Source organism: Poeciliopsis prolifica, unplaced genomic scaffold (genome assembly GCF_027474105.1).
Source record: "Poeciliopsis prolifica strain line A6 unplaced genomic scaffold, Auburn_PproV2 SCAFFOLD002, whole genome shotgun sequence".
Classification (NCBI taxonomy): Eukaryota; Metazoa; Chordata; class Actinopteri; order Cyprinodontiformes; family Poeciliidae; genus Poeciliopsis; species Poeciliopsis prolifica.
In genome coordinates this window covers 10,555,683-10,576,649 of record NW_026562377.1, presented here as the reverse complement: position 1 = coordinate 10,576,649, position 20,967 = coordinate 10,555,683, and the positions used below count along the sequence as shown (strand labels likewise).

General features: G+C 37.6%; 1 protein-coding gene across 1 annotated transcript; it reads right to left on the bottom strand.

The window, feature by feature from the left end:
- Window positions 1-1,066: 1,066 nt before the first annotated feature.
- Window positions 1,067-20,338, bottom strand: kif14 (kinesin family member 14). The gene is given in 30 exon segments (XM_055059072.1): window positions 1,067-2,219; window positions 2,646-2,796; window positions 4,227-4,301; window positions 4,431-4,553; window positions 6,152-6,304; window positions 6,786-6,973; window positions 7,095-7,328; window positions 8,122-8,219; window positions 9,105-9,211; window positions 9,726-9,864; window positions 10,136-10,229; window positions 10,622-10,754; window positions 11,270-11,416; window positions 12,451-12,598; window positions 12,682-12,839; window positions 13,016-13,118; window positions 13,288-13,472; window positions 13,582-13,645; window positions 14,078-14,225; window positions 15,020-15,192; window positions 15,815-15,933; window positions 16,354-16,470; window positions 16,561-16,668; window positions 16,846-16,876; window positions 16,968-17,020; window positions 17,233-17,331; window positions 17,493-17,580; window positions 17,680-17,934; window positions 19,169-20,069; window positions 20,072-20,338. Coding segments are annotated over 30 exon segments (4,851 nt in total). The 5' UTR covers window positions 20,154-20,338; the 3' UTR covers window positions 1,067-1,842.
- Between the last annotated feature and the right edge of the window lie 629 nt (window positions 20,339-20,967).

Genomic DNA, 20,967 nt, shown 5'->3' with positions numbered 1-20,967 from the left:
AGACGATGAGTGGGTGTAGCCTGGAGTCAGCAGCAGAGGGTGATAAAAGTAGGGTTCAAGGACATTTGGGGGCCCGAGGGTGGACTTGTTAGGGTCTAGTCATTTAAATATTAAAAAAAAAAAAATCATTTCAGGAACAAAGCAACTTTTTAAAGTGTCACTAGTTTTCAAACCTTTGGCAATTAATTGTGGTAAGCTAAGTATTAGTTTCTGGACCAAATCCTGACAAACTGTGTTTTTAGTTTTCTTAAAAGTGCTTAAAATGAATCGCAGTTTGTTCAGTTCTGTTAATCTGCCTCATATTTCACAGTGATACACTGTAGCTCAATAGAATTAAGATGTTTCCTGAATGGTCAAACTTAAAAAATTACTACTACAATCTATTAACCCTATTGTTAATACCATTACATGATCATATTAAAAACTTATACATCTTTCCTCTTTGAAGTCTGAAATAATGTTTTTTTCTTTTCAAGATTTCTACAATGCTTCAGTTTGTCTTTTTTTTCTTGGTCAAAAGTGGCTTGCTTTTTGTTTCTTTTTAGAGTCTCAGCTTGTGGGTCCACAACTTATCGTTCCCATCCCTGCTGCAAGTGTTGACTGAGCTTTGCATTGGTGCACACCACAGAAAGAGCTGGCCCTGCTTGACATTTAACCTTTCACCATGAAAGATATCCATGACCAAGAAAACTGTACTTGCAAGTGCAGGTAGTATTTTAAAAATAAAGTCATGACCTTACATATGAGATAGTTTTGTTGCTTGTACACCTTTCTTTGGAGTTTGTTATAGCTGACACTCAAGTTTCTCTCCCAAAAATTGAGTTTTGGGATTTGCAATTTTACAAAATAAGTGCAAAACCTAGATTTACTCTCCAATTGTGGTCAATTCTACACAGCAAAAATGGCACAAGGCATACAACACAAATTTCAAAGGTTAAAATAAACAAAATGTGAAATTCTATCCTTTTTCAATAAGTAAAATGCTCAGTAAGGAGCCATGCATAGGAGTGCTAGCATAAATGTAAACATGTTGCATACAGAAAAAATATTTTATTGCTACGTAACAGTAAAAGTCTATGTATGGGTGCACGGTACCAGCAATGTATTGTGAGTTGAAGGTAAAGAACAAGGAATCCATGTGAAATCAAGTCATGCGATTCTTAGCAGCTGTGCAAGTGGTTGTATTATATTTTAAAGCAATGAAAAATGGTTCCAACAGCATTCGTTTAGATACAAATATTAGCATGAAACACAAAATTTACAAGTGTCTGAGTGCAAATAGTGTGATATGTTATGTTGCAATACAATATACAGGTGCATACAGAAGAGTATATTGTTCTCCTTTTCTTACAAGTTAGCCTGCCTGGACTACCCATAATTGACTTAACATGTCCCAAAAATATATAGTCCTGAAATTATGGTTTGACAAAGACTGCCCTTTTCCTTAGAGCTTCTATTGACCCAACATCAGTTAACTTACAATTTACACTCATGTGAAGCTACACTTGTTGCGCCAAGTGTAGATTCACTTGGCGCAATATAAATACATTCAAACTGGAGGGTGTGTTTTTACCATACCAACAAGCAAAATCAAAGGAACTTCAACAGTATTTTCCTTTACACCATGTTGAATTGTTACTCTTGAATGTTTCAAAGAAATATTGTGTCCATTTTCTGCAGTTTGTGAATGCCACAGGCAGGTATTTATTTTTTAAACAAAGTTTGTTTCCTGTACTTTTACAATCACATGAATCCTAGCAGGTTGCCACTCTATTTTTCTTCAAGGTAACAATTTATTTAAACTCTTAAACTACAACCTATGATTAAAAACCCAAATAAATATTACACCCAGTGAGGGCTGTTACTGAGTGGCACATCTGAAGTAAAGGGGTACACCACTTTATACACACTTTTATTTCTAACTGCATTGTGAATGGTGGGTCTTTCTTTAATGGAGTCATCATTTTCTAAACTGTTATCCGAACCAGCTGAATTTCTGCTATTGTTCACCCCCTGCTGGCTCCAGAAAGACGATGACAAGGACTGCAGGGCGGAGTGGAGATCATCTCGTGCAGATATGACTGTCTGAAGACAAGGAAGCTGCAAAGACTTAGTCTCTAGTCCCTCCTTGGACAGATCAGTGACCAGCTCATCTACCACCTTGGTAGATGAGGAGATCAGCTCTCTGCAGCTGCTGAGATCAAGATTTCTATCCATGCCTGGAAGAACAGAAGTCAATCACACAAGCATTCTTTTATCCAATAATCACATCTTTGTAGTGCACTGCAAAAATTAGGCTCAACTACTTGACAAAAGAAACTAATCAGTTGAAAGAGTGTATGATGAATATAATTTCTGACAACCTCTGCAATCACCAAATCTCAAGCAATAGTGCACGACTGTTGGATGAACAGTACTCCAACCCTCCATTTCCAGGCATGAAGAACCAATGCCAACGCATACGGATGCAGTTCTAGCCACATGTGTTGACCTAACATCTCACTAAAATACTGTTTGTCAGATTTCCTCTATAATTTGACAGTAGTTTGTGCTTGCTCCTGATGAGCTTCATTTACAAGAGTAAGTCAACCAGTTCGGAGATCAAAAGAAAAATTTATAAGAAATGTGCAATTTCAAAGAGTCACCTCGCAGGGCTGTAGACAGACAAGACTGCATCTTCTGGATGGCCTGGGTTAGGCGGAATAGTTTGGTCGACATAGTCCTCAGCTTCTGTAAATGAGCGAGTAAGACTGTGTCTTCCTCCTCCTCATGCGCTTCTTTATCATTGTCTTGCTCCTGTTTGAAAACAAAAATGGTAAATAATGAGTAAGATACAACAACAAAAAAGTTGGATTTTAGAATGAAAGTCTTTGATATCAACTAAGTTCAGTACTGCTTATTTAAACATGCAAAACTGTTGCTTTAATTGGATCTTAACATGGGTCTTCTTACCATTTTATATAAAATAATTACCTTTGATCATTTTAGCAATTCACAAAATTGGTATTTTCCACTCAATTTTTACATGGATAAAAGCCAAAACATGCAAAACAGAATGCACATGCAAGAAACCATAAAAGCAAATCAACTGTTTGGTTTTTCTGTAAATTCTTAATGACTGTGGTAAATATCATTTTAATTTCTTTTCACTGTACTCTCATATTCTAACTTTTTATTATTGCTAAAAACAAAGAAGTAGCAGAAGGCCCAAACAGGCAATCAGTGTGTGCATCCAACGAGACAAAAGGGATTCATATTAGATCTTGATTCTCTTCTCAATATTTTTGCCATTTCCCTTTGCTCATTTTTGGTTGACACATAATGGCAGTAAAAATAAGAAAAACAAATACATGCGGGACATACTGAAATGTCTTACGGATGGTGAACACAATAGTAACATTTTGCGTAGCAATTGTAAAAAAAGATAATGAAAAAAAAATATGAAACTGCATCCGTACCAAAAATTGTCACTAACAAATCTGATTCTATAATTTCCTTCACATGTCCCATCTTGACAACAAATGCAAACAGCTTACTGGATCTGGTTAACTTACAGTGTTGTGGCAAGTGTACTCTACCAAAAGGGGCCAGTGTTGCTTTATGTTTCCCCTTTGTTGCTTTAAGAAAATTAAAGTTCTGGCAGCAAAGGAAAAAGCTTGCAAACATTACAGAAACACATCAATGTCAAAGAGAATAAGGAAAAGAATAATTTCATACAGAAGGGGGATCTCCATCCATACTCTCTCTAAACAGAACACTGTGCTGCATACATGTCCACGAGATCCCATGACAGAGATTATAACTCAGCTTTATTTAACTATGGTGGTGCCTATATGTGTCCATTGCTGGTTCAACAAAACCACTGGCTAGTTTGTGTGGCTAAGATAACTTCAAACAAGCCTGTTAGCGGTGACTTATGCCACTTCATTCAACATATTTATTACGTTAACTACTGTCTAGGGGTGAGTGTGCAGAGATAAGCTCAGAGAGCATTGAGCTTTACAGTAGCAATAAAGGCTGAGTGGCATCTTTAACAGGGCTGTTGTGGGAGAGGGTGTTAATCTATTTCATTTAATCTCATGTCAAGGCAGAGGAATTCTTTCAGCTGACAGTGCAGAGTGCCATCCGTGTCCAGTTTCAAAAAGCAGCTGCCAGTGGTTTTTGGGATAGCACACACACACACACACACACACACATACACCTGTACATGTGTTGCAGAAACTCACCGAAATATGAGAATGAATGTAGCTCTGCAGGGCACGAGACATATCAAGAGTTTTGGATTTTAGACTCTGTAAGACCTGGAAGCAGAGATGAAAGGCATCAAAGGCAGAAACTCAGTTAGATTTCCTTCAGTCAGCCTACAGGTCAGTCATGTCATGACATCAATCAGATAATTTCCCGCTACAAATGAATGTCTGATGTCTCACTGGGTTTCTGGGATAGGCCAGCTGAGCATCTCTGAGCATTTCCCTGGTGATGGCAAGGATTTCCTCCAGGAGAGAGTGCACACCCTTTTTGGTTCCCCTCAGCAGACAGCTCAAAAGTGATTGCTGAAAACATAGACAGAGCATTAAAGACAGTGAATCCTGAATATCAATGAAATCGGAAATCTCTGTTCACCACAACTACAGAGTTCAGAAGATGATTTTAAAAAATGGCAAAATTTCAAATACAGCAACAATTATACATAATTTCATATCAGTTGTTGTTTTAAAGCCACATACTGCAAATCCATATTATGTGGAAATTTTTGGGTCGAACTAATTTTAAATGTGTGCAACCAAACATCTAAACGCAAAAGATGAAAAAGTAGACCTTCAATTAGGACTACAGTCAGTTTCACAGGTATTATTTATGATGGTTTTAGAGAATTAAGACCAGTATTGACTCAGAAGAAGCTTGCAAAAATCTATACATTTTTGATGATTAAAGCCTGGTAGATGTATACTGTAGTAGAAAGAATAACCACACACATTTGCAGCATCAGCTGCTAGCGTAAGTTTGCTTTATCCCAAATTGAAATCAGTAAATAGTCAGCTGTGACTGTTTTTATCCTCGAACATAAAGTGAGATATCCTAACTTTATCAAGTAAAATCTCTTAAAAAGAGAAAATGAATGTTCCCTTTTTTAGAAAACATTTACATTAATGGCAGATTTTAACATTTAAATGCAAACTTTAAAAAACATGGTGATATTCAGAACAGGTAGTTGACCAGTCAGAAAGCCTGATTACAGTTTTAGAATGAACACAGAGACCTTAATTTTTGGAAACGTGCTCTGATGTCAATATTGAAGTATTTGGCCTTAATGACCGTAATTACACTGGCAGGAAAATGCAGCAGTTTACAAGCACAAGAACACTCTCCACTGAAGCCTTTTGGTAGCAACAGGATGCTTAGCTGCAGGAGACACTGGTCCATTCAATAAAACAGATGCCATCATGAGAAAAGAAACCCATTTGCAAATATTGAAATAGCATCTCAAAATCTCACCCAGAAAGTTAAAGGTTGGCCACAAAGGGGTTTCCCAAATAACTGTGACCAATCGTACCACCGAATCAGTCACCAAGTGGCTCAAGTACAACAAAGTCAACATTTTGGAAAGGGAATCACAAAGCTCTCATTTCAGTCCCATAAAAAATTTACATCCAAGAAAGACACCTTCAAATGGCGTAGTTACACGTGTTCTGTCAGAAAGAATGGTCCAAAACTCCAGCAAACTTTGGTTTTACAAAGCAAAACCAAAGCTTTTGCTATGAGTAATATAGACTAAAGGCTGTTATACCAATTACCAGGGAAGTGTAAGAAAAAAAAAAATCTTTGTTTAAAGAAATTCTCTCTATTGTCATTTGGGAACTTAGAACATGTGGCTCCCTGGTTTGAACTGTTGTGAAAATGAAGCTAAGTAGGTTTGTGTGACACTGCTTTCTTGTTCTTCATCAAGGCAGCAACAACCATGAACCTCTTATTTTTTCTTCATGCAAATCAAAAGATTTTGTTCATTAATAATAATTTTAAAAAAAAGACATAAGTATACAGATCATTAACAACTAAGTTGTAATGTCTTAAATGATCTGGCTATCCACAAAGCTTTTATTACTTTCCATTTTCTGTGGATCAGAAGACGATAGAGTATTACAAGAGTTACCTTGCCCGTGGCCTGATTGCCAGGCGCTGTAACACTGAGCGGCATCCCCGTCACCACAGCCAGCTGGGCAAGCGTGAGCATCGCCGCATCCAAGCACTGACTGCTTTTCCTCCGTGCTTCCCTCACCATCGATGTGATCTCAGATTCGCAGCCCTGAATTGGGAAAAACAGTTTCTTTTTTTTTTTTTGCATCTAACATCAGGCTAGCATAAACAAGCAGATGGAATTAAATTTAATTTACCAGCGAATCAATGAGAGTCAACACAACGGTTGATGAAGTCTGAAGGGTCAGTAAATAAATTAAAATGGTGGAAAAAAAACATATCAGGGTTTAGGGGTAAAAATTGTCTGTTTAGGTGCCAAGAGTTGTCAGGAATTTAGATTTTCTTTCCATATATTCATGACCTGTGTGGAGCTCAAGGCTGAGAATTCCCTCTGCTTTGCCATTTCCATAGACAGAGCTCAAACAGCTCAGAGCTAAGACCTGTCAGTCACATCAGCATTTTGATAAGCCGCCGCATGTCCAAACTACGCCTAATTGAAGACCATTTTGTCGGCTTAAATTTAGCCTTTTATATGAAATGAAAATACCCAGAAACCTCCATCCCGGTTTTATGTCACTATGTGTATTCACCTGAATAAGCATTTGGAAGAATCCTCCCATTTTCTTGACGTGGCTTTTAAGTTCTTCAGCAGTCGAGTACAGCAAGCCACAGGAGCGTTTAACAGTGGCCAGCCACTGCGTGGCAACAAACACAGCGGTTTCTAACGCTGTAGTGGCCTTGATCAGTTCAGTCTGGGCTGCCACACTGCACACAAACACTGCAGAAAGGTGAGCAATCAGAAAAGTTTTATTAAAATAAAACCCCAACACTTAACAGTTGAACAAAGGACTTTCATAATATTCCATAACTGATTGTTTGAAAAATTAGTTGACCCTCACCACTATCTTGGCTGTCATCGTCTAGACCCTCATACAAGTCAGATATAGTTTGGACAGCTGTGTATACCAAATTCAGATCAGACATCAGTCTGTCTGCCAAGGTCTCTTCTGTCTCGCTGCAGCTTCCCAGACGAGCCACGGAGCGGCCAATCAGCTCCTTGCAGAGTCTGGGTACAGCGGATTCCATGTTGCTCGTTTGGTTGGAAGAAGGTCGGACTGAGCCACACATCAGCCCTGCAGTGCAGACAGGAGGAGTAACAAAAATAGCCAGCGTCACTGCAAGTTCCTCTTAGTTATTCTAAGACAATATAAAACCTTTTGAAGATCATGATTTAACAGTCAGACCTATATTAATTGTGAAAAATAGCTTTTATCAGTGAAATAACACTTTGTCCACCTATGATTGTTTTTTTTTTCTCTAGCATGTAAGCTATATGCTTTTATATTCAATTCAACTACAATTCATTATGCAATACAATACCTGTTTTAACTACAGGTTTCAGCCAGCTAATGAAATTCCTGATTTTCAAGCCAAACACAAACAAAACACCTTCTTTTCGGTGACAGCTGATAGTGGAAACACCAACAACTTGGTGTCAGTTTTCTTAAACCACAAAAAACCTGTTTAAGGAACAGGTATTGTTTTATAGAAGTTAACAGAGAAGGATGGAGGGCTCTTCAATGCTGTGCTCAAAATTAAATTGATACATGTACAAATTAAAAAATTAAAAATTTAAAAATGCTTAAGATATTTTCTAGATCTTAATCAACATATTATCATAATTTTTTAAGATCATTTATTTTTATAAAAAAATATTTTATTGGTACAACTCAAGTTTAGCAGGGATTTTGCAAGCGCTTTAACATTTTTAAAATTCTTTACAAATTAGTATTTCACAATATCTTTTTATGAAATTACAATATAATTTACATTCAGTCAACAAAGCAATATGACTACTTAAAGAACTAGCCAGCTCCTAAAGTTCATGGAATTTTTAAACAATTGATTTGTTATCAAGCATCTTACCAGCAGACTGTGAGGAGTTGGTGAGGCTCTGAATGGGATGAACTCGGATTTCATACAAACGTCCAGAGAGTCGCTTTGTCTTAAGAAGGCTTCGGCTCCTGAAGTTCAACCAAATATTAGCTGTTTAAGTTCACAGCCAACTTCAAATTAATCTTTTTTAGCAATTTTGGAAATAATATAACTGAGAACTGCAATCATGAGGGTGATCGAAAATTAAGATTTTGGTTAAAGAGAGAGAGAAAAAAAAGATATACCTGAATTTCAGTTAAAAAGAGAGAGAGAGAAAAGAGAGCAGGAAAGTAAAGTAATGCTGCAAATACATCCATTAAAGTCAGGGAGAAAAGCAGCATGGAGCCACGAACTGTGTGTGAATTGTTTCATTTGGCTGGATCTGGTGGAGAGCTGGGCACAACCAGAACTTCTTGCCATGAAAAGCAACACTGGGACAGGAAAATGTTAGCGGTTTGTAGTTTTCCTTAGTTGTGTGAGTGTAAGTACATGTACATCTATCTAGATGTCTTGTTTATAAGGTGTGAAGGAAACTTCAATGCACCTCAAATTTAAGACCCTGTTCTGACCTGGTGAACAAGAGACTGAATAAAATAAACACTAAATGAACCAAGAAGGAAGGAAAAGAAGTTACCAGCAGTTTGCTGATTACACTTTTTAAGAATGAGAGGATCTTGTGTAAAACATGTGCATACAAATGTCATTACTTCCACGTACTGTATACACAATTAGATTGTCAAAGAATACTTTTTTTTCTTTGAAAATGTTCAATGTTTCCTTAAACATTGTTGAAATAAGAGTTTAATTGGCCAGCAAAAACCCAGACGAGATTAAACCATGAGTTGAAAACATGCTGAGGGAAGTCTGGAGGTTTTTCTGCTAACATAATTTGTATAACTAAAGCTAACTACTTCCTGAAAAAACAAGATGCAAACAGAGGGTCTGCAGGGTAAGAAGAAGGGATGGATAATTACCTTCGGCGAGAAAAGGAAGAAGTGGAAGCAGAGGAGGCTGATATATCTTGCTCCCACTCATCATGAGGGTCATAAAACACATCGTCATCTTTAGAGGTGGAATCCCCCTGCGGAGAGTAAAGCAGTGCTGACAAGCCCGGTCTCACTTACTCAACTTAATGAGAAAAGCACGGCAAAGTGAGGCTGCAACCCTCCATCAGGCATAAAACAAGCCAATCTTGACTGTAAATAAGGTCAAATGGCAGGAAAATAGGCAATTAAGTGAGAGGTGATGTCAATCTCCAATTATGCAGAATGAGGAATGGGAAAGATGGGAGTCTGCACATGTTTTTCTCAATATACAGCATGTAATGTCTCATTAAAACACCTTTCAAATGAGATAGGAAATCTTCTGTGAATTTAGCAGCATTATGGAACACAGGAAGAGCTTTAAATTTTAGTCAGACAAACAAAGGAGCATCCTAATTAAATAATCCTGAAAAAGCAGAGGCAGCTTGAGATAGTGAAGAAAACAGATTGCAATACAAGTGCACACTGATGCAGACAAAGAGTCAGCTCATCTGATAACACAAAAAAAGACTTAAAATTACATCAGAAAAATCTATTTCAATGAAAACCAACCTGCTCCAGCTCCCTCATCACAACCATGTTGTTCTGGAATTTTTCAAAGTTCCAGAAAGTGGAGATTCCCAGCTTTGTGTTTTGAACGCGCACTTGAAGCCCGCCTTGCTGAGTGTTCTCAGTCTCAGAGCTTTCATGTCTAAAACAGAAGAAAAATGACAATGATGATGGCGAATCCATACAAATATGACATCTGCTTTACAAAGGATTTTAAAACTGAAAGCTGCAATTCAAAATATTATACAAAATGTTTAACCCTCTCAGGCTCAAATTACTTGCAAAGACTGACTAAGTTGTTGCAAATCTGCAACCCCTGCCTGGAGAGAGTTAAATATATAAAAGCCATGTACTCTTAATCCCCATTTTGATGGTAACCCTGTGTAAAACTTCCCAAACTGCGTCTTTCCCACCTGCTGAAGAGAGTGTGTTTCTTCAGCTTAAAGCTGATTTTATTGGCCTCCTCAATCATCAAGGACAGCTTCATGGCATCCCACTGTGGAGAAGCTGCAATACAGAAATAAAAACCAAGACATGACACCAGGCTTCTGAAAGCATTTAAAAACCACAGTGAAGTTTAGACACCCAAACTTCCACTTCTTAATATGCCAGCTATGTAACAGAAGTTTATAAAACATGAATGCACCAAATAACCTTGCACTGTGTGTTTGATCTGATCTCTACCAGAAAAACTCAATGCTTCCTGTTTAGATAATGAAATAAAAATAAAAAAAATATATTCACTATATTGCATCACAGATCAATTTGATTAAGTATACCCCTTTCTTTCTCCTGAAGCAAGGGACAAAAACATAAAAGAGGGGGAATTAAATGGTTACGTATAAGAAACTTAAAAAGTTGTCCTCCTACACATAATGATTGCAGTTGTTCCAACTCACCTTTTCTGGTAGTTTGTGTCTCCCTAAGAGCCCTTTTCTTCTGCATCTCCTCCAGCTCCTTGCTGATCTTCCTCTTTTCTGCCTCCAGGGCATCTACAATCTTTGCTTGGCAAACTCTTTGTTCTTCCATAGCCTGCAGTGAGTCACAGCAAAATAAAAACAATGTTACACCCATCAGGCCATAACATCTAGCCTTAAACCAGGCTATGGCATAGCTCAAAACACATCCCAAGTGGCCAATTAATTAAGAAGATCAAGAGTAAGGATATTTATTTAAACTTATGCTTGTTTTCTATAGTCAAAAATTAAGGGAATAGGAGAAATAACAGCAATAAACTTGCTGTACTGAGCTATCTTATAATAAAGCAAAAACATAAAAAAAATTAAAATCTTAGGCAAAATACACAAAAGTCAGAGAGATTTACTACTTGCAAGTTTATAAATATTGGTTTAGGCTATTTCTTGAATGTCTTATTCTAATACACAACAGAATATATAATTTTGTAAAGGCAATAGAGAGCTTTATTTCCTCTCTACCTCTAAGAAAGGAGATGCATTTAAATTTAAACAAAAGGTCAGGTGAGTGCACAGGGACAAAATGATCAAGTCTTTGCATATAAAAACAAATAGCTTTTTTGTTTTCCTGACCTGAGCTTCCATGTGGAGACGGAGCCGTCTCTTCTGTGAGTCCACCTCCTTTTCCAGCTCCAGCTTGGCTGTCTTGAGCTCTGCCATCTGGCTGGCCACCCTCTGCTGATCTCTCTCTTGCTGACGCTTTCGCTCGTTTTCCTCATTCTGAACCAAAATTACAAATGTATTAAACGTGCCTGGTGTATGGTGTGCACAGTTCAAATTAAACGTACTGTTTAGTACATAAGGTTTTTATTTCGCTACTACATTTTGTTTGAAAATCTTTTCACCCTAATAGCGGAAAGTATTTTGGAAATTTTAGGAATTTAAATTTGAGTAAAATTAAATTTGCAGAGAAATTAGTAATAAAAAAAAAGTTGTTTCACCATTTTGTATTATTTCAAGTACTTCTGAGAATTTTTGCATATTAATGTTCCAACTTTTTTTATAAATTCAGAAAATCCTTTACCCGTCTCATCCCCCTGGTGGACAGTAAGTGTTACAGTTTTATTTAGAAGTTTATCATGGCTGCACTTTTACCTTCTGAAGCAGAGCTTTCATGTGGTACAAAATATTTTTTGAAGATTACAGAAGGTTAACAAAAACTATTTTAATTAAGCTTTCAACTGTGATGAAAGTTTGTATTTCTGTATTTTAGAGCACACAGAAACTAATGAAAAAATGTGAGTATGACTGAAAAGTTCATTTATTTCAGTAACTCAATTCAATAAATTAAACATATTATAAATATGAATTATGATGTCATCAAGCCTTTTCTGTGTTATGATAATTTTCCACTTAAAGCTAACAAAAAGACAACATTTAAGTTCTGAATATTATGATCAGACCAATAATAATAATAAAAAAAAAAAACATGTTTAATACAGAAATCTGGGCTTAGTGAAAAGCATGTTTAATGCCCGCTTAAATGTTTTTATTTTCAAAATGTGCTCTTAATCTGACAAACTACATATTTCAGATACTCTTGTGTGTTGAATTTAGCAGATTTCTTGATTTAATGTGGACTTTAATTAATTTGAATATTAAAATTAATTTATGATTTTAATTAGGTTTGATTATATAAGAATGACATTTTGTTAAGATTTGTCAAAAAGCATCTAATAAAAACATTGCATCTTAAACCGTACCGTTTTCTGACGATACAAGGGCTTTCTGAGAATTTAAAGAATAAAACATACCAGTTCTCTCTCCAAGGCTTGGATCCTATTTTCATAAAGAGTCTTCTGGTCAGAAAGCTCTTTTTGAGCCACCTCTTTTGCCATCTGAATTCCCTGCATCATCTCTTGTTTTGCCTTTAAATGAGCTTCTTCAATTTCTGCCTCCAGTCTGAGTTAAAAGCAAGTGATTAAGAGGAATTATGGCTTTACTTGTAAGATTACCAAATTAATAAAGAGCTCTTTGATACTCACTTTGCTCGCTGAGCTGCAAGAAGCTCATTCTTTGCAAATTCAAAGTCTTTTTGTCCATCCCCGGCTCCTGTCCAACACGATACCCGCTTTCCGGACTCTACCTCTGCTGGATGATTAAAGCGGAAGTAGTGGTCCCCACCAAGGATAACTCTGTCACCCTAGATACCAAATTTTAAAATAAATGAATAAAACATGAGATGAGAACAGAACCTTGTAAAAAAAAAAACAATTATCATTTTGTTGTCAACAGGATGTTTGCTTTGTTTTGATAATTAATCCTTCAGATGGAGTTATACTGTACAATAAGGGAAGCAAATACTCTTCCGGTACTTACATGGTGTAGTACAGTGGATTCATAGATGAGGTTCCCATTGACAAAAGTCTTTGCATTATCCAGGGGTATGATGCTGACCATGTTCTGGATGTTGTTTATGACACTTTTTATGGAGGAAAAAGTAAAATTCATTTAACTGTAATTTAAACTCAAGTGCAACATATTGACTGTAACAATTCACATACTTTAGCTTTTTCTTGTTTAGTTTTGCTGAGCAAAGTTTAAAATTTATTTAACTGAACACTGTGTTACCAAACTACCAGGACTCTCACCAGTGTTGATCAGCAATAAGAGTTCCCGTGAGCTGAATGTCATGACTGGAGTTCGGTTTGAGCTTGCCCACCGTGGTTCGGCCCTCTTTGATCATATATAGAAGCATCTCTGACAGCTGGGGGTCCTCGTTCAGATTCACCAGGTTCGGAAGGCGGTTGTCCACTTTGAAAGTCACACCTGCTTTCTGATTATATGACATGTGAGAAGTACTTTAGCTTTTCCTTGCTCTGTCTTCATTAAAAGAAAAGTGCTATGTTTTTGTTTGGGAGAAAAAGGAAAACAATAAAACATACCTGTAGCTCTTTGGTCTCTTCACGTTTGCGTATCTCTGCTTGTTCAAGTTTCTCTCTCCATGCTCTGACATAAAAATAAAATACAACCACTTTATAAATTCTAATGAAAGTGTTGCTTTATGCCTTTCATATCTCAACTTTGATATTACTCTTAGCTTTCAAAAACAATGAAGGTAAACCATAAAAAAAGTTGATGTATTTACATTAATGCCGCAGTGTTTGAAAGTGAGAGTTCTGTAAAAAGCTGTAAATACATTACTGTAAAACTGCTCTAAAATTTAAAAAAAAAATCTTAAATCGTAAGTCATAACTAATAAAACTGTTAAGAAATGTATAGCTCTACACTCTAAATATTTTCACTGTCAGTGTACCTTAAATGTATCTCACAATTAACTGCTAGAAGTAAGTTACAGTGAAACTTATAACATTTCTGAAATTATACCTCAGGATTACCAGAAAACAAAGAAAGTTTAAGAATGATTGTAGTGATTCTGACCGGTTGGCCTCAACCATCTCTCTCTCTTGTTGACAAAGTTTACTCTTCAGGGCGTCGATCTCCTGCTGGAACATCCTGACTCTCTCCGGCTCAGTACCCTGGGAGTTCATCTGGGCCGCACGCAGTTTCTCCACCTCTGCTTTCAGGTCTAAAAAGGCACCACAGTTTGGGCCAGACTATTTAAATGAAAACCTCTAACGAGCACTGCACAAATATCAACAACAACACAACAGAAAAATTAAATGAATAGACTGGAAAGAGTTGACTTTTTTTCCCCCATTCAGAAGAATTCAGAACTTGTCAGTGACTTGTGCCGCCATCGCTACTGATTTACTGCATAACAGTAAAGTTGTTCTAATTTGAACAGCGAGTCTCACACTGACCAGTGAGACGAGCTGCATCTGCAGCAAGAGCTCCCCTTAGTGCTGAAAACATTGAACAGCAGCACATTGGTCTCATGAAAAATAATACTTGCATGACAGTTAGCCGCTATGTGCAACTGACAGTGCATAAATAAGGGCAGGAAGCAAGGTTAGGGCCATGCTTTCATTTCAGCTGGAGAGCGAAAGAGGTGGTGAAAGATAAATGTGAGGGCAAGGTGTAATGTGGGGAGGAGAGAAGGAGATGAAGATGAAACTTTCTGGAGTAAAAGTGCATAAGACTGATGAAAAAAAATAAATAAATAAAGAACAATCTTAAATAATAAAATACAATGTTTTCAGGTCTGCCAGCTACAAAGGACATTTTTCTTAGTCTTTAGGAGAATCACATAGTGAATATACTGTACATGGTGTCGGTTTACAAAATGTGCTTCCAGAGATAAAAACTACACAAACACTTTGTTTCTACCTCTGAAATAAGTCGAAAGAAACAGTTGTTCAAATTGTGTAGATTAATCAAATAACATAACTCATTTGATTTTGTAAGTCCAGAAAGTCTGACCTCTGATCAGCTTGGCACTGGTGTCTTCATTGACTTTGGCCACATTGATGATTGTGCGGGCCTGCTGAGCATAGCGCAGCGTGCTCAGGCTCTCGTCCACGTTAGTGCCAGCAGGGCTTACGGTGGCGATCATTGCCGTCTTGGAGTTACCTCCAAGGCTCTCCTTCAACAGCCTGTAAGATGAGAAAAAAACAACTTCACAAAACAAAAACAATGCTCCAGATTCCTCAAATAAGCCTGAATTAGAAAGTTTTCAGAGTAATTGTCATGTCTCTCAGCACTCTTCAAGATTACTGATCCTCCTAGAGCATATAAAGATTCATAATTACCACACAAAATAAAACATTTTATTTTATAAGGGTGAAAGAAAATGGATGGATGGAATATGTAGAACACAGCACAGAGGCCCATTTTTAAGACACTTTTGAAAATGGGAAAGATAAGGGCTCATGTTACTAGAAAATAGATATTGATTTGAATTTAGCTATAGCTATATTGTGAGCAATCATTTTAAAAACAATTATAACTGTGACAAGATTATTTTGAAAAAATGCACAATCAAGGAAAGGGGGAAAATATTTTAAAGCGTTAACTACAGCTATGGCATAGTGTGGCATCTTTGGATCATAAAGTGTAAACAGCAACCATTTATTGTAAAGCTTTAGTAAACATTTACAACAAATGTGGATGGCAGAATATTTTATAAAACTTTGCTGCTACTTCGACACCTGACAATATTTTTATGTGGAAAGAAGCTAACGATGTTGTGTTTAATGTAGTTTTCTGCATCCTTACCATGTGAGAACAGACTCTCTGTATGGTATAAAAACCTTCTTCCTGGTGAGCATCTGCTCTGACAGAGCAGAGATTACCTTTCCAAGAGATAGCAGGGATTTGTTGATGCTAGAACCCTCCTGCAATGTCACAAAAAATGTTTACCTTTTAGTAGCCAATACAGAGCACACAGAACAGAAAAAAAATTCTTTATAATAAAAGAAAACTGGATTTTTAGAAATAATAAAAAGTGTCATGCTTTTTCTTCACACTAAAACTCTCACTGAGTGCCACTCCTACTGAAGCTTCTTAATATCAATGAATTATAGTCATGTGACTATAAGGATATGACCCCACATCCATTAATATGACACCAGCAAATATGTTGCCGTTATTTCATTAATTTAGACCAGTATCATGCTATTTTATCAGTTTTGAACTGCTATAAAAGACAATTAAACTAAATTCCCAGACTGACATCCTGAGTAGAAACACTACATGACAGATGCTAATATTCCAAAATATTGCTAAAGAGGGAACATCCCAACATCTGTACCAACCCTGAGTCTCTCTCCAGATGTTTGGGCTGTGCGGCTGCGCTCGCTGCCCGCAAGGTCGACCAGGTTTATCCTGCTGCTGATGCTGTGGTCATGTTCCTCTCCCTCCACAAACTCAGTCTGGACAAACAAATAAATGGGTCACTAGATGATAAAATAATGCACACATCAAAATGAGTGTAAGCACATAATGAAGACAGAGTTGTGTACCTTAGTCTGGGTCATAACCAGAGTGAAGACAGAGTGAGACCTGGAGCTTTTGTCATTCATTCCTGTGGCTGCTGTAGCTCTCTGCTTGTTACCAAGCTCCAACCAACCCTTAAAAAAAACAGGCAAAGTAAATAATGAAAGATTCATACCAAATATTAACTTTGGAGACTTTTTTTTTCAAATAGTAAGTAATATTCTTATTCAAACACAAGATTAATTCCAGCTTTCATTTTATTTCCCTCTTCAAGAGTGAAAAAAAACTCTACAATAGTAGTTCTAGCTTACCTGAATGTCACTGTAAGAGCTCACCACATTCCTTGAAAAAGAAACAAAATAAGCAGTTTATGTGTATTATTTGTGTTTTTATTGGAATGAAATGAACATACAAAGTGAAATGATTCTCTTACGCAGAGAGCTCTGCAACGTAAGGACCATGGACCGGATGCTCCCTCACCCTCAGCTGAAAAACAAGTGTGTTACATTTTCACTAATTTCCTCACAATAACAGAAAGACATGTCCTGGTAGCATTTTGAGTTAAGCCAAACTTTTGATTTGGTATTTATTTCTTCTTTTAGCAAAATCTAAAAGAAAACATTAATTGTCAGATTGGAAAGCAGGATTTCTAAAATGTAAATAGAAAAGTACATTTACAGCTTTTGCAAACTACTAACCGGCATCTTCCTCTGGTTTGGCTCCTCCCTTGTAACCAGCAGATCATGAATTTTTTCATTATACACCTCAAAGTAGCTCATCTCCACATGACATTTCACCTGAAAGGCCACATAGAATAGATTTATGTTATGATACCTAACAGGAATGAAAACATCCACAACTGTGGTGTTTTCCTGGTAAAATAATTTAGAAATAAGATTTCTTATGACAAATTCACTCTGGAAAAAAGGTCAATTATTCTATTTCAGTGTGAATCTACCTCTTCATCTTCCATTGAGGCCAATTTCATAAATAGCTCTTGGCAGAATCGTGGGATGACCCCAGGCTCCTCCTCAAAACCCATCATTCTGAGAAAACCCAAACATAATCAAAACAAGCAAAGTGAAAGATTCACAAATTTCATAAAGGCAAACAGATGAACCGACAAAAACACCAAAAACACTCACGTGTATGATTTACCAGAACCCGTCTGGCCGTAGGCAAACAAGCAGGTGTTAAATCCTTCATAGGCTCTCTGTAACAAAGGCCTGGCCAGGGTCTCATACACAGTTTTTTGGCTGGCGAAGGTGGGGTCATCTCCATCCACAGAGCAGAAAGAGAAGTCAAATGTGAAGGAGTAGCTTTGCCTGGAATCTGGATGATGGACATTTGTCTCCTGGCCCTTCATAAAGATGACCTGAGTGGCCTTTTCAGCCTTCTCTCTATAACACAGTAAAATACATAAACAATGTGGAAAATGCACTTTCTCCTAATTTCCATTTAAGTATGATAGTGTTTAAAGAAATAACAGTATAATAATAAAGTGCAGGGCACTTTAAAAATCATCAATGATTTTTAATTGGGACAGAAATCACAACTGTAGTAAATAGTGTCCTCCAAAACTATCCATATGTCTTTAACGTTTTCAGATTTTTCTGACATTAAAAGGTCAGATATTTGAGTTTTGTTTCAATTTGTATGATAAACCAAAACAAACCATCACAAAACTGTGAAGTGGGAGGAAAATTATAGTTGGATGTCAGTCTTTTTCCCCAAATAGAAATTTTAAAAAATGTGTTGTGAAAATGTATTATATGCAGTCTTTTTCAGTTTACATCTAGGATTGCTCTGAATTTAGCTCCATCTTTCTTCCAAACTGGTCTGAACAGTTTTTCTCTCCCTGTTAAAGAAAAGCAGCCCCACACACGATGCTACAACTACCTTGTTTCACTGTGGGAATGGTGCTGTCAGGGTGATTAAGGTGTTATGTTTTCTAAAACAGCATTTTGCATGCAAGCCAGAGCATGTTCTTTCCTATAAGGCTTGTGACAAATTTCAAAGACAAATTCTTCCAGCTTTCTGCTTGTGGTTCTTTTAGAAATGCCAGCTCTGTAGAGTTCACTTCTGTAGGTCCTTCAGAATTGCCATGGTGTTCTTGGATGCTTTGCTGATGTTTTCTTTGCCTAGCCAGGAAGTACCTACCATACCATGCTAGGGTTGCAAGTGTTTTATTTCCATTTTTTTAGGATTGCAGACTGACTAGTGTTCTGTGAGATGCTTAAAGCTCGGGATATTGCTTGATAACCTGCTTTAAACCTCGCCACACTTTATATCTGGTCTCTCTGCTGTTTCCCTTTGTTTTCATAATTTGTTTTGTCCACTAATGTTCTCGAACAAAACATTGAGGCATTCAAAGAATAGATGGCACATATTACACCTATGCAAAAATTAAAAAGACAATAGGATTAGATTTTAGATTTGTATAGGAATAGTTCTGCAGAAAATTGTTCATGTTTTTGTTGATAAAAAAAATTTGAGAACCTTTTCCCATCACTCCACAAGTAACGTGTTGGATTGTTAAGTAAATGTCAAAATACAGTACATTGAAGCGTGTGGCCGTAATGTTAGAAAGTTGAAGATTTTTGCAAGGTTCTGAAGACAATATAATCCACAAACCTGCCACTGAAGGGTCGGACCCGGACAGCCACAGTCACTGCGCTGTTCTCCATCTTAAATGATTCCTGATGCCCAGTAGCCTCACATGGGTGGCTCAGGGTTTGGTCAGCGGGGGCTGGAGTGGACATCCTTGCAAAGGCAACGTCTCCTTGTTGATTTGCGGTGGTGAGCTTTCTCTCCGGCACAACAGCGTGGCTTTTATCTGCACTTGAGGAGGCCTTACGGACTGTTGGAGTTGGAACTGGTTTGGCGTTTTCTGCTTGCTCAGCTTTGGGTTTGGCCCTTTCCAAACTTGCAAGTTTACCTACAACCTGCTTCGGTGCTTCTTTGGAAGTCAGTCTCTCAAAAACGTCCCTTTTAGCGGCGATTTTCTCAAACGGTGTCCTCCTGGTGGGAGTTTTAAATATCTTAGTCGAATCATCCGGATGCCTGGAAGCAAATGGCGTTTTGGTTTGCGCCCCGGGAGTTGCAGCTTCTGATCCCTTTATTTTGGATGCAGTTTCTCTTAAACTTGCCGACTTAAATAAACTCGCCCTGCCATTTGGTTCGCTGAGCACTTTTGAAATTGGCTGTGGGTCGGCTTTCTGCATGGACGGCGTCCTGGTCCTTCGCTGTAGAGTCAATCTCTTCTCCGGAGCAGGAGTGCTGTTCTGGCTGCTTTCGGCCAACGATTTCTCGGCACCACTCTTCCTCCTTGACCTCCTTTGTAAAGTGAGTCTGCTTCGGTAAGGTGTTTGCAGCCCGCTGCCGCTTTTTGACAGCGCAGAGACAACATACGTTCTGTTTACTTGACGGCTTTTATCTGACAATCTGCTCTCTTCAGCCCCAGATTCTGCACCCGATATCCCACTTTTCCTAAAGACGTGTCTGGTACCTTTACGTCTCCTTGTCGGTTTCTGACGCCGGGTGTCCTGGACGTTGATGTTGACATTAGATGGTCATAATAAGTTGTGTGCTTCCTTGCCTGTACGCTAAATATAGACATTGCGATGTTCCTCAAAACGCTCAGGATTAGCTAATTAACGGTAACTGTACACTTTTCTAACGCTCCTCAGAATATAAAAAAAGACAAACTAATTGAAGTACATCGTAATTTACTTTTGAAAAGTAGACTGAGTCCCATCCGAAGTAAAGACAGAACTACTTTGTTTGTTTATTCCTTCATGTTCGCTTCCGCCTTCGCCCGCTTCAATTTCAAATCTCGATCTCAGTGCCTGCGGATTGGCTGAAATAATAGCGTCACGTTTTTGGCGCCGTCATGCAACCACGTTAACCTGACACTAGGTGGCAGTGTTTTTTAGCTCGGTTTCATCTTTTAGTTGAGTGCTCCAAAAGCAGGGGTGTCAAACTGCAGTCCTCAAGGGCCACTGTCCTGCAGTTTTCAGATGTGCCACAGGTACAAAACGCTGGAATGAAATGGCTTAATTACCTCCTTCTTGTGTAGATAAGTTCTCCAGAGCCTTGCTAATGACCTAATTATTCTCTTCAGGTGTGGTGCAGCAGAGGCACATCTAAAAGTTGCAGGGCAGTGGTCCTCCAGGACTGGAAATTGACACCTGTGTCCTAAAACTACAAGTCAGGACTCACTTTAGATATCTGTTATGGAATAAGTATGATCAGTTTTCTATATTTTAGTTATCTTTAATTAGTTAAGATAAAATCTGCCTTCTCTTGTGACATCTATTAAGGATTAAAGGAGCAGGTTAGGATTCTTTTGAGTACATGTACTCAAAAAAAAGAAAAAAATTTTGTGATCAAATTGCAACTTGAATGGAAGTTAAAACAAGAGTTTATAAAGA